The sequence below is a fragment of the Phodopus roborovskii genome, unplaced genomic scaffold (assembly GCF_943737965.1).
Source record: "Phodopus roborovskii unplaced genomic scaffold, PHOROB, whole genome shotgun sequence".
NCBI lineage: Eukaryota > Metazoa > Chordata > Mammalia > Rodentia > Cricetidae > Phodopus > Phodopus roborovskii.
This window is the reverse complement of record NW_026125052.1, coordinates 20,105,779-20,118,628: the sequence shown is the minus strand read 5'-3', so window position 1 is coordinate 20,118,628 and position 12,850 is coordinate 20,105,779. Positions and strand designations below refer to the sequence as shown.

Here is a 12,850-nt window from a genome sequence, read left to right as displayed (position 1 = left end):
TCATGTATGCTAGACCAGCACAAGGCCATATCCCCAACCACCTGCATTTTTATATTACAGGTTACAAGAGACCAAACTGCTCAGACTGTATTGTTGAAGCAAGAAGACAAAAGACAATAGTGAAACAAGTGAATCTGTCCAAAGATCTGCGAAAATGACAAGTATGCAGAGGGACATCAAGACATGAGGGACCATCAGAACATATCTTAAAGCACAAACCAAGGGAAAACATTGTGGATGTGGTGATGTTTCAAAACTGAATCGATGGAGAAAGAGACCTATGTATTTACTAGCATTTAGAGTGTGACAGCAATGTCATCAGGAGAGGAAAGACCATGTTTGGGAGTAAATCGTTCTCACAGGAAAAATATACACCATAAACTATATAGAAAAGCAAAAGTAAAATATATGAAGACTGGAAGTAGAATGTGAAAATACTATACAACACTGAATAGTTTTGACCTTGAGAGCAGAGAAACATTCTTTGAAACATTAAATTAGCTTGTGAGTATAAGCATATAGATAACAGAAATTTTACCCAGTATTGACTCAGGGTAGACAAATAATTGGAAAATACTGAACTGCCTTCCAAGAACATAATGGAATGTTTTTGAGGTGGAATATAACATATTTATTTATCTGTAAAGTGCAACACATGAGATCCACAGCTAAAAACAAGGATGCTAGAAAAAATGGGCAGGGGAACCCTCAGGTTGAAGAATATTGACTACAGTACAACAACTTTTCGTGAGCTTAAATGTTCCTTCATGAAACTCAGGACTTTGTGTGATGATGGACACAGAGATGTGTATGTAAATGATGACAAGATGCATAATGAGCTGTAGTCCGGTAGCTGCCATTGCTCTTGTCTCCGCCTCAATGGCAATGCCCTGTGCAGGACAGATGGCAGTAGCACAATTTATGTTTTCCCCACGAAGTGTGAACTCAGTGGGCTCTTCTCAAATGAGTAGTTAATGGTGGCAGGCTCCACAAAGAGGTAGTTCTGGGTCATGCCCAGTCCTTGGACGAGTTCTATCCACATCAGAGTCCAATCTGCACAGTCAGTCACAGACCTCATGTCCATCTCAAGCTCCATCACATTGATGAATATGAAAGAGGCTGCCACCGTTATAGAGATTTTGCCACTGGGATGTCTTGTGCCCATGGCCTGGACCAAAGCCTGCAGTAGTACTGATGAGGTCAGATGGCACATTTTTGAGGCATGGCAACTCCTTCTCTGGCCAAGGTGCAGGTCAGCTGAGAGCCCACATTGATTTCTCTTAAAGACTAAAAATAAATATTTGATGGTACTGGCTAACTCTCAGTTGTGGCATATGGTATTCTTATTGTTTTGTTCTTTTTGCTATTTTTATAATTTCTCAGAATGAATTTTTCCAGAAATCATGATAAAGGTGGACTTCTGCATGTATAGAAAAGTTACAGTAGTTTGATGCTAATTTTTATAGGAAATATTTGGTACTCTATATAATATGAAATTATTTTATTAAAATTTAAAATTTTTAAATTTTATGTATGAATATTCTGCATGTATATCTATATGCCAGAAGAGGGGATCAGATCCTATAGATGGTTGTGAGCCACCATGTGGTTGCTGGGAATTGAACTCAGGACCTCTAGAAGAGCAGCCAGTATTAACCCAAGTCATCTCTCCAACCACATACTTCATTAAAATTTTAAATGATACCAGGAGGTGGTGGCACACACCTTTAATTCCAGCACTGGAGGCAGAGGCCAGCCTGGTCTACAGAGTGAGTTCCAGGACAGCCAGCTTTACCCAGAGAAACCCTGTCTAAAATAAAATGACAAAATGAGAAGGAGGAGGGCAAAGTGGGATTGGTTTCCTCAGTGAAGTACCTGGCATACAGTAATGAGAACTGAATTCATGCCCCAAATATCCATATATAAAAATGAGTGCAGCCTTTAATCCCAGTACTTGGGAGGCAGAGGTAGATGGATTTCTGTGAGTGCAAAGCCAGCCTGATCTACAGAGAGAGTTTAGGATAACCAGGGCTACAGAGAGAAACCTGTCGGGGGAGGGGGAGTGGGTCCTGGCAGCTAGATGCAGCGGTTGTATCCATGTGCACGTGCACGCGCGCGCGCACACACACACACAAGCACGTATATATATGAATGATTTTCTTAACAGAGAAAACACATACATAGTTTTAAGAGCTTTCAAATAAACCACAGGCTGGCAATAAGAATTTTAAAATCCTGGAGAGATAGTTTAGTGTTGGCAGAGTGCTTGCATAGCAACTATAAAGATGAAGCTACGTGGAACATATCTGTAATCCAAACTCTAGGTGCAGAAACAGGTGGATACTGGAGGATCACTGGCTAGTCTGACTTGTGAAAGACACTGTCTCAAAAAAATAAAATGCAAAGTAGTCAAGGAAGACTTCCCCACATCAATCCTCGCCTTTTCATATATTCATATGGACATGCGTACATACCCATACAAAGAATAAAGAAGAATTGAATTCAAAGGAAACCAATCCAGTGACCAGAACTGTTTCTCTTGGTGAATTCAATAAAATCATTTGACTTTTACAATGCCAAACAATGAAACAATTGCAATATTATATATTCCTTAGCTGTTTTCAAGTCTTAGAATACTTTACACAACAGAAAAGTCTCAGTTATAGCTAAAATGACAAATTTATAGATATAATGTAAGAGCATCTGAAATGGCTGGGTGACAAATATGATAGCATTAAAGACGGGGTTGGAGGTTAAGTCTTCTGCTCTTCCAGAGAACCTTGGTTCAATTCCTAGCACCCACATGGCAGCTCATAACCATCTTTTAACTCCAGTTCCAGGGGAACGAATGCCCTCCCCTCTTCTGTCTGCTATAGGAATTGCATATATGTGATGCACAGCCATAAATTCAAGCAAAATACATACACAAAATATCTGTCTCTGCGTCTTTTATTAATTCGTACTACAACATTACAGGAAGGGAAGGAGTTAGGCATAGTACATTATACTGCAGTTAAGCTAATGAAATGACTAAGGAGTAAACCAAAGCTGGGCCTAAGAGTGAGTTAGGGGAGAGGCAGGCAGGAAGGAATTCTTTTATCAAGTAGTCAGGCTGGGCCTCTCTGGTAGAGTTCATTTAAGCAGAAACCAGAAAACTGAGGGAACAGGAGGTATACTAATATCTTAAGGGAGAATGCTTAAGGCAGGAACAAGTATAAACCAGGCATAGACCTGTAATTCTACCACTCTAGCCTTGGCTTCATAATAACTTTAAAGCTAACCTGGGATACCCAAGATTGTTTCATAACTATACCACCACAAAGTGCAAAGGCTTTGAAGAACAAGGCTGATATTACTTGAAGAATAAAGTAGTAAGAGTGTTAATAAAGTACTATTAAAAAGCAAAAAAAAACAAAACAAAACATGTGACCTAGTTAAAAAAGATGAGAGTAGCAAGAGTTGAGGGAGGGAACAAACTGTGCAGGGCCATTTTAAGGACTTTTAAAACACAGAAGCCACAGATGAACTCGGGCAGCTTCAATACTACCACTGGGCACTAGCTACTGAGAAAAATCAAAAGGAACCGATACAGAGAGTTGGGCCAAAATACGAATTTGAGCTATAGTGGCAGTGTGAACAGAATTAAGAAGAAGAGGAATGCAAAGTATATTCTGAGGATAAAAATCAAAGCATATTCTGAGGATGTGGGGTAAAAAATAGAGAGATAAGAATAAACATTTTTAGCCAGTAATAGAGAAAAGAGCAGACAATACTGGGATGTGTAAAACTGGAGGAGAAATGAGTACTGAGTGGAGAGTCAGAATGATGAGTTCAGATGTGGACATTGAAATCTGATTATACTTGTTGGATAGAAAAAGGAGATGACCGGAGGCAGCTGACTATACAAGTCTGGAATGCAGGGCAGAGATCTGACTACAGATAGAAACTTGAAACTCTTCTGTATATAGGTGACAGGTTTTAATAACAAACTAGATAAGGTTAAGAAGAAATGAAGGTAGGAAAACAAAAGAATCTTTAGCCTGAACTCTGCAACATTCCAGTGTGTAAAGACAGAAGTAAGGAAACCCCAGGAATGGAGGCCAAGCTAATGTGTGCAGGCTAACAAACTCAGCTAGATGAGCTCTGACCACTCATCAGTAGATCTAGCAATGCAAAAATCATCAACTTAGGAATGAACACTGGTGAAGGAAAATTGCTACCAGACTTCTGTAATTAGAAATAGCATTAGCTCAGAAGTTAAGAGCACTTGGTACTTTTGCAAAGGACCTGGATTTAATTCCCAGCACCCACAACCAGAGTTACTCCGGTTCCAGGGCCTGCAAGAGCACCACCAGGCACATATGTGGCACACATACATGCATGTACGCACAGCACTGATACACATATACTAAATAAATCTAAAACAAAACAAAATAAAACAAAACCACAATATATAAACTTTGTAGTCTTGTGGGAATGGAATATTTATAAGAAATATAATCTTAACACAGACATATTACCTACCAATTTCTCTAAATAACTGCACCAATTAATTTCTATTCAGTACAAAGCTATGGGTGACTTTAAAACCTACACAAATATCAACTTTCTATTTTTTTTAAAGATTTATTATTTTTTACTGTAGGTATGCATGTATTCCTGTGTACCACACGTGTCTGGTGCTCTCTGAGGCCAGAAGAGAGCACTGGATCCCATGGAACTGGAGTTTCAGACAGCTATGAACTATCATGTCAGGGCTGGACATCAAACACAGGTTCTCAGAAGAGTATCAAATACTCTTAACCCAGCTCTCCAGCCCCAAATATAAAATTTCTTAACCCCTGTTAATTAGATAGGTCTTAAAAGCTTTCCTCTTAGCCAGGCATGGTGGTGCACACCTTTCATCCCAGCACTCGGGAGGCAAAGGAAAGTGGTTGTTCTCTTTGAGTCTGAGCTCAGCCTGCTCTAGATAGTGTGTTCTAGGACAGTCAGGGCTACACACAGAGAGAATCTGTCTCAAAAGGCAAAAATAAGCAACAACAAAAAAGTTACCTTCTAATTCTGTAGTTCTTTATAGTCTAAGTTGGTAATTATTAGGTATTTGCCTCTTTTTCTGACAAAGCCACCTTTGGCCTTCTCTGCCTATCTTTACTAATTTACAATACTTGCTATATATTAAAGTTAACTCATTCATTTTTCTTTATATAACTAAAACATGAAGACAAAGAGAACTATATCAAAGCACCAGGCTTTGGGGTTTTATACATTTCTTCTTACACAATCTCTTGGTTACTCTCTGCAGCATGAGAATATTCTGCAAGTCTGGACAGACTAAAAGTACTACTGATAGGACCAAGTAGGTAGGTAGCCCTTCTAATGCACCCATCCCCATCCCACACCCATTGAACCATACCCTTAACATTAGGGGACTGCAGGAATGTTGACCAAAACTCTGTATTTAACTATGTATCCACCACACAGTGGACACACAGTAAATATGCTTAGAATAAACAAAGGGGGGCAATTCGTATGGTAATCAAAGAACAAAAGCAGATTGGAGAGATAGATTAGCAGGTAAAGTGCTTGCCACAGAACCACTGGAACTTGAGTTACAAGTTCGGATCCTCAGCACTCCTGTAAAAAGCAAGGCATGGTAGCACACACTGGAATTTATAATCTAAGTAGTGAGGGATGAGTGGAGACAGACAACTCACTGGCCAACAAGTCTACCCAACTGATAAATTCAGTAAAGTCCTTATCTCAAAAAATGTGGAGATACTCTGAATGTTGACTTTGGCCTCCATACATAAACACATGCCCCACATATACAAAAGAAAAAAGGACAAATACTTTTGCTCAGGAAAGTCAAATCTACACAAAATCTAATAAAGACCTTTGAATGATAAACAATGGAATTAAAAAATATAATACAACAGAGTGACTGCACTCTCACAGCAAGAGTTTTATGTTACCCTCAAGCCCTCTACAGTACCTTATTAGTCAATACTCCAATCTTTAAGTCACACGTGTTTCCTCGGTCATCCTAGGATAAGTGATACTGTCTCTACAGAAAAGGGTTCTCATTCCTTGGATGATTAAACAACTCAGAAAAAAAATTTTTTAATGCTTTTCTATTCTTGAGACAAAGCTACAACAGTGGTAAGAAAGTATTCCATAACATTAGGGCAATCTGATTGAGATATCTGTCATTCAGCTGATGGTCAGGGTTGATGTGATTGCTCTGGCCGGCTAGGCTAGTGTTCCTATCTTCTGTGTTCACTCCATGCATGTTCACTCCAAAGCAACACTTAGTCGAAGAGGACAACCTTCCTAACACTCAAGGATCATACTTAAAAGTATGGCTGCTTCCCTCCTAGAACTTCCAAACATTCTTTCAAGAAATACTTAATAATTCACGATTCCCTGATCCAGCTAATTTTTTTATTATTATTTTTATTTCCTTTGCTTAATTCATCCAACATAGGACTGCAGAGATGGCTCAATGGTTAAAGAGCACTCACTGACTGCTCTTACAGGATACAGGTTGGTCTCAGCACCCACATCAAGTAGCTTATAACTATCTATAACACTTACTTCTGGCCCCATGAGCACTGGGCACATACACGGTATATACACATAACATCCACATGGTAAACACACATAACATGCAGGCAAAACATACGTGCAAAACTTAAAGAAAGGCACCCAAAACTAACACCACCTTTCCAAACAGAGTTGCATGTGGGTTAATAACTCATAATAATATACTCCTCAAAACAGCGAATCAGGTATTTTAACTACAGAAAATGAATGAGGCAAATAATGGGATTGGTGGTGATTTCTTTTTTGAGAGACAGGGTAGGCTTGCTGGACATTCCACAGGTGGCCATACCTTTAACTCTAGCACTCACAAGGCTAAAGCAGGACTGTCTCAAGTTTTATTGGGTTTTTTTCCCCTTTTTTCTTTTTCCCTCTTTCTCTTCTAGAGACAGGGTTCTCATGTTGTAGCCCAGGCTGGTCTCAAACTTAACTACACAGTCAAAGATAACTTCCAACTTCTGGTTCTATTGCTTTTATCTCTCTGGCACTGTGATTGCAAGCATGTAACACTATGACTAGTTTTATATGGTGCTGGGGATTGAACCTGGGCAAGCACTCTACCAACTAAGCTGCATCCTCAGTCTAAATACATATTCTATAAAAAGAGAAAGAGGAGCTGGACAGATGGCTAAGCAGTGAAGAGCACTTGATGCTCTTCAGAAGACCTGAGTTCAATTCCCAGCACACACACCAAGAAGGCTCACAATGATCTTTAACTCCAGCTCCAAAAGATGTGACACACACACCCTTCTGCTCTGTGGGTACCAACACACTAGTACACATACAGACATACATACAAAAACACACACATAATCATAGGCAGAAGTTAAAATGAGCAAACAGAACATTCCCTTTAAAAAGTGAGAAGGCAAGTGAGTGGACAGCCCACATATATATATAAGGGAACTCACTCTTCAGAATGCCTGCCTACAGAATAAGCCACTACTCAAATAGTAGTCTGTCCATGTACCAGGTAGAGTTTGGTGCTTTTTAGTTAGATGAAATTTTGTCTGAAATGGAATCTGTATTCTCATATATATATATATATATATATATATATATTTTTTTTTTTTTTTTTTTTTTTTGTCAACCTAAGATCACATTTTCCTTCCCACTGTACACTCCTGAGTGCTTCAGCCACAGGGGCTAAGTAAAGTTCCATGCCTTTAAGAAGTGACGAAGAAGAGCTGGGGGCAGCTCAGAAGCTAAAGACCTATACTACTCTTATACAGGGCTCAAGTTTAGTTCTCAGTACCCATGACAGATGGCTCACAACCACCTAGACAGAACTCACGCTCAGGGGATCTGACATTCTCTCTGGACTCTGTGAGTACTCCATCATACATGTATACCTAACACACAGGTACACACACATACACATAATTTAAAAGGCATATTCTAAAAATTTTTAATTGGAAGTATTTTTGATTAAAGGACAGGAAATACCATCTTCTCTATTAAAATAATCCAAGTTCATCAAGAAATCCAAGAGAGCAAACACCTTTAAACATGCAGCCTTGTACTCACAGAAACAAAGGTGAAGCAGAGGCCGGCTCCCCGTGGTGCTAACTGCTCTGTGTCGATGCGAGGCTTTGCTAGCATCACTGACATGAGGGTGGGCAGAGCAGACTGCTCTTCTGTGGCCTCCTTTGCAGCACTGCCATCTAAACCATACAGGGGCTGTTCTACTCGACGCTGGAAAACATGAGAGAAAAGAAGCACACAACATGAGAAAGATAACCAGAATATGGACAAAGCATGCAACAGGTTAGGCTGGGTATCATAAACATCCCTGAAAACACAGAATATAACAACATGGTCACTGAATTGTCACCTACTTTCAAACCTGAGTAAACACTTTACTCAGATCAAGTAAAAGACATTCTAATGATTCTAATTTTACATAAGTCTGGATGTGAGGATTACTTTGTATGCTTCAGTAAGTCACCTTCTTAGTACTCTCAATCTTACACAGGAAATGTTCTTCTCATCCTATAAGTAAAAAAGGATTAAAATAACTGCTGCATGGCTTATAGACCAGAGTTTACTACACTCTGAATTCTACTTTCAGTATACCTTACATTCAAAAAAAAAAAAAAAATCTAAACTAAATGCAAGCAGAGCAAGCATAGGACAGTAAAGGAGAAACATGCTACTAAACATTAGCAAATCTGCCAGGCGGTGGTGGCACACGCCTTTAATACCAGCAGGAGGACGCAGGCAATCTTTTTGAGTTCCAGGCCAGCTTGCTCTACAGAGCTAGTTCCAGAACAGCCAAGGCTGTCTCAAAAAACAAACAAACAAAAAAGTACATCTAAAATAATTCGTTCATTATATTAATGATAAAAGTAAAAACTATGATTCTTCTATTTGGATTGTACAGGCAATGTTAAAAAGGGGGAACCCCAAAAAATAAAACAAACAAAAAAACAGAAACAAAAAACTAGAAATGCCAGGTGGTGGCACAAGCCTTTAGTTCCAGGACTTGGAAAGCAAAGGCTGGCAGATCTCTATGAGTTCAAGGCCAGCCTGGTCTACAGAGGGAGTGCCAAGACAGGCTGCAAAGCCTGTTCTCAAAACAAACAAACAAACAAACAAACAAACAAAAACCTGGAAGCATTCCCATTTTAATACCTAAAGAAGTATTTTCTCAAAAATCAATAAAAATATTACTAACAGAGTACAGCAGAGACCCTTCATTAAAGTTGGGAATAGGCAGTGGTAACATTAATACAGAAAATTTAGTCAATGTGATATAAACACTGGAAGACGTTTAAAAGTCTCATTTTGGATGACATAAATATTCACAAAGAAAACCAAACTAATTAACCAAAACACTTCAGTAAGAGAGACAAATACTAGACAGATTAAAAAAAAAGTCAACAGCATCACTATACATCAATAATTACCATCTGCAAGTAATAGAAGAAAACCATATTCAAAATAATAAATTATCAAAAACCATGTAAAATACCGACTATGAAAAAACTAAACAGCTTCATATGTGAATATAAAACAATCTAAACTGGGCATAGTAGGGCACACCTTTAATCTCAGTACTGAGAGGCTGAGGCAAGCAGATCTCTGTGAGTTCAAGGCCAGCCTGGGTCTATATAAGTTTCAGGTTAGCCAAGGTATATAGCCTATCTAAAAACAAACAAACAAAAGACAATCTAAATGGTGATGTCCTGGTTCCTGAATTCAAAATGCACCAATTCCAAATTCTAAAAACCAGTAGAGTTTTCATTTATTTTGCTCTAGACCTTGGAGGGGAGGGGTAAATTCTCACTGGCCTTTAGAAGGTTAAATTAATGGCTTACATGAAAATTAGTCACATAATTTTCCTAATGACATTCCTGTAATCTCATCACTTGCAAGGATGCAGCATGAGGGTCACGGAATTCAGTAAGCTTGAGTTACCTGAGTGATGACTTGTCTCAAAATAGTTATTTGTTTACTCATTTATGTTTTTAAAAAAATTCTAGCAGCAAAAATGAACTCAGAAACAATTCCACATAATATGGATACATAATTTATGATTTAAGCATATTTCACAGTAAAGGCAATGTATTTATAAGGCTAGCATACTAGTTCCAAAGTTACTTGGAAAAAAGAGACACTTATTATTATCTTCCTATCTTCTACCACATATTAAAACTATAACTAGAAATATAAGCAAATATTGCTATAACTTAGTAATGAAAAAAAACTTTCACCTTTGGGGAATGCAGCATGCATGTGTGTTTTTGAATCATACAGTATCAATGAATAATTTAAAATGCATAAAATAGAGAAAAGACACAAAGTTGAAAGGACAAAGTCAACATAAACTTATATTACAAATTTACAAACACATTCACAACATATAAGACACTGAGTTAGGAATCTTAAAATGTCCTACCTAATAGTAAGAAAAAGCAAATATTCCAATAGATGAGCACAAGACACAAAAACTCATTATAAGAGAAACTGAAAAGGCCATTCAACATACGAAAAGACGTTTAATATCCCTAGTGAAGAAATCACAGTTAAATCAAGGTATTTTCCTCACTGGAAAAACTATAATGGCAAAATTCACTATTAGTTGCATATGCCAAAATTAAGAAACACAAACTGCTATTAATCTCTGAGAAAGAGAGAGTAAGAGAGGGAAAGATAGAAAGAGAGGGAGGGAGGTCTCTTGATGTAGCCCTGGCTGTCTTGGAACTTGCTGTGAAGATCAAGCTGATCTCAAACTCTCAGATCTTCCTACATCTCTGCCTCCCAAGTGCTAGGATTACAGGAGTGTACCACCAATGCCTGATCTTTTTAAAAATACTCTGACTTAGAAATTATACAGAAGTATATACAAAAAAACTAATTGCTGTGAGTAGTGGTGCACACCTTGGAAAGCAGAGGCAGGTGGATCTCTTGAGTTCAAGGCCAGTCTGGTCTACAGACGGAATTCCAGGACAGCCAGGGTTGTTACACAGAAAAACCCTGTCTTAAAACATGCTCCTCCCCCAAAGAAATTAATTACAACATTCCTTATAAAATACATATATTTATAGTACACTGAATAAATTAATACAATTGAAATAAGGAAAACTAGTATACAAACATACATGTATATATCTTAGAGAGTCTAGAAACACTTGACAACTGCCTTTTTTTGGGGAAAAGGGGTGCTAGGTATTGCCCTGCACATGATTAAGTATATCTCCTACCCTTTAGGAGTTTGTTTTGTTTTTGTTTTTTTGGGTGGGAGGTGGTCTCAGACAAGGACTCACTATGTAGCCCTGGCTATCCTGGAGTTTACTATGTAGACAGGCTGACCTCTAACTCAAGAGATCCACCTGCATCTGTCTCCAGAGTACCGGGATTAAAGGCATGCACTACTATACCCAGATTTCCCCTGATTTTTTCGTTTTGTTTTGTTTTTCAAGATAGAGTTTCTCTGTGTAGTCCTAAAACTAGCTCAGTAGATCAGGCTGTCCTCAAACTCAAAGAGATCTGTTTGCCTCCTGAGTGCTGAAGCATGCACCACCACCACAGCCCAGCACTCCAGATCATTTTTGTTTCCTCGGAGACAGAGTCTCACTAAATGGTTTACACTGGTCATCAACTTGCTCTGTAGCCAAGGTGGGCCTTGAACTTACTTTGGCTTTTAAAAGATATTTTAGATTTATTTTATATATGTGAATGTTTTATCTGGGTGCATATATGTGTAGTGCACGCATGCCTGTCAGATCCCCTATAGTTACAGGGCTGCAGTGGTTATGAGCCCCTGTGTGAGTGCTGGAAATCAAACCTAGGTTTTCTACAAGAGCAACAAGTACTCTTAGCTGCTGCACCAGGTCTGGCTAACCCCAAACACTAACCCTCTTGCTTCAACCTCACAAGTACTGGGATTACAGCTGTGCACCACAATGCCTGGCTATTTAACTATTATAGAAAGTAAACGTGAACAAATTTATCAAATTCTAATGACAAATGAATTTAGTCTTCCAATCTATAAGTAACTAGTCCTCCTCAAGAGCAATAATACACCTCCCCTATCAAATATAACAGCTCTCTAATACTACAATACCATCCACTACCACATGCTCGCTAAGGCGACCACTTTCCCCTATATTCAATAAACATCTACTACAGTCTAAAGTCTTTAAGGCTTTTCTGAACAAAGGCAGGTTAGGATGCTGGAATAAATCTTCCCATAGAAAGCCAATTCAAAGACATGCCACGATCCAGGGACACAGCTAAGTACTTCAATCCCTAGTGCTACAGGAAAGCACACAAACAAGGCTAGATGTGCACTTTTAATCCATACCAATTTCCAAGCCAGTCTGGCCTGCAGAGTGAGACCTTGTATCAAAACAGTGATTTTTAAAAGGATCTGCTAGGACAAAATCCAAGAGCATATGACAAGTAAAAGAAACATCACAATAATATATGGCCCTACGGGTACTTGCAGACACTCAGTTCTGATTTCTAGAGCACAATGATGTCAAGTTGTCACTGAAGCAAAGCCCATCCAAGCAGAAAACTCAACAGGAAACACTCTCCATTTTTTTGCATCAAAGTGGCTTCCCATGCACTCAACTACACTCTCAGGGAAAGGGTAAACCAAGGAAAAAACCTTTCTTCCACCCTCAAGTAGCTGCAAGGAAGTTGCCTTGGCAATATAGGAGATCAGTGTTTAGGAAATGGTAGAACAATCTAAATCAATTTTTTGACAGCTGAAACAACTAACCAAGCCAATCAAAATAAA

General features: G+C 38.6%; 1 protein-coding gene across 8 annotated transcripts in view; it reads right to left on the bottom strand.

The window, feature by feature from the left end:
* Tlk2 (tousled like kinase 2) overlaps positions 1 to 12,850 on the bottom strand; it is a 94,028-nt gene that overhangs the window by 47,738 nt on the left and 33,440 nt on the right. For all 8 annotated transcript variants that reach the window (XM_051178898.1, XM_051178888.1, XM_051178909.1 and 5 more), the window contains one exon: positions 8,128 to 8,295. In XM_051178898.1, the coding sequence (XP_051034855.1) occupies positions 8,128 to 8,295 (168 nt within the window). The remainder of the gene's footprint in view (positions 1 to 8,127; positions 8,296 to 12,850) is intronic.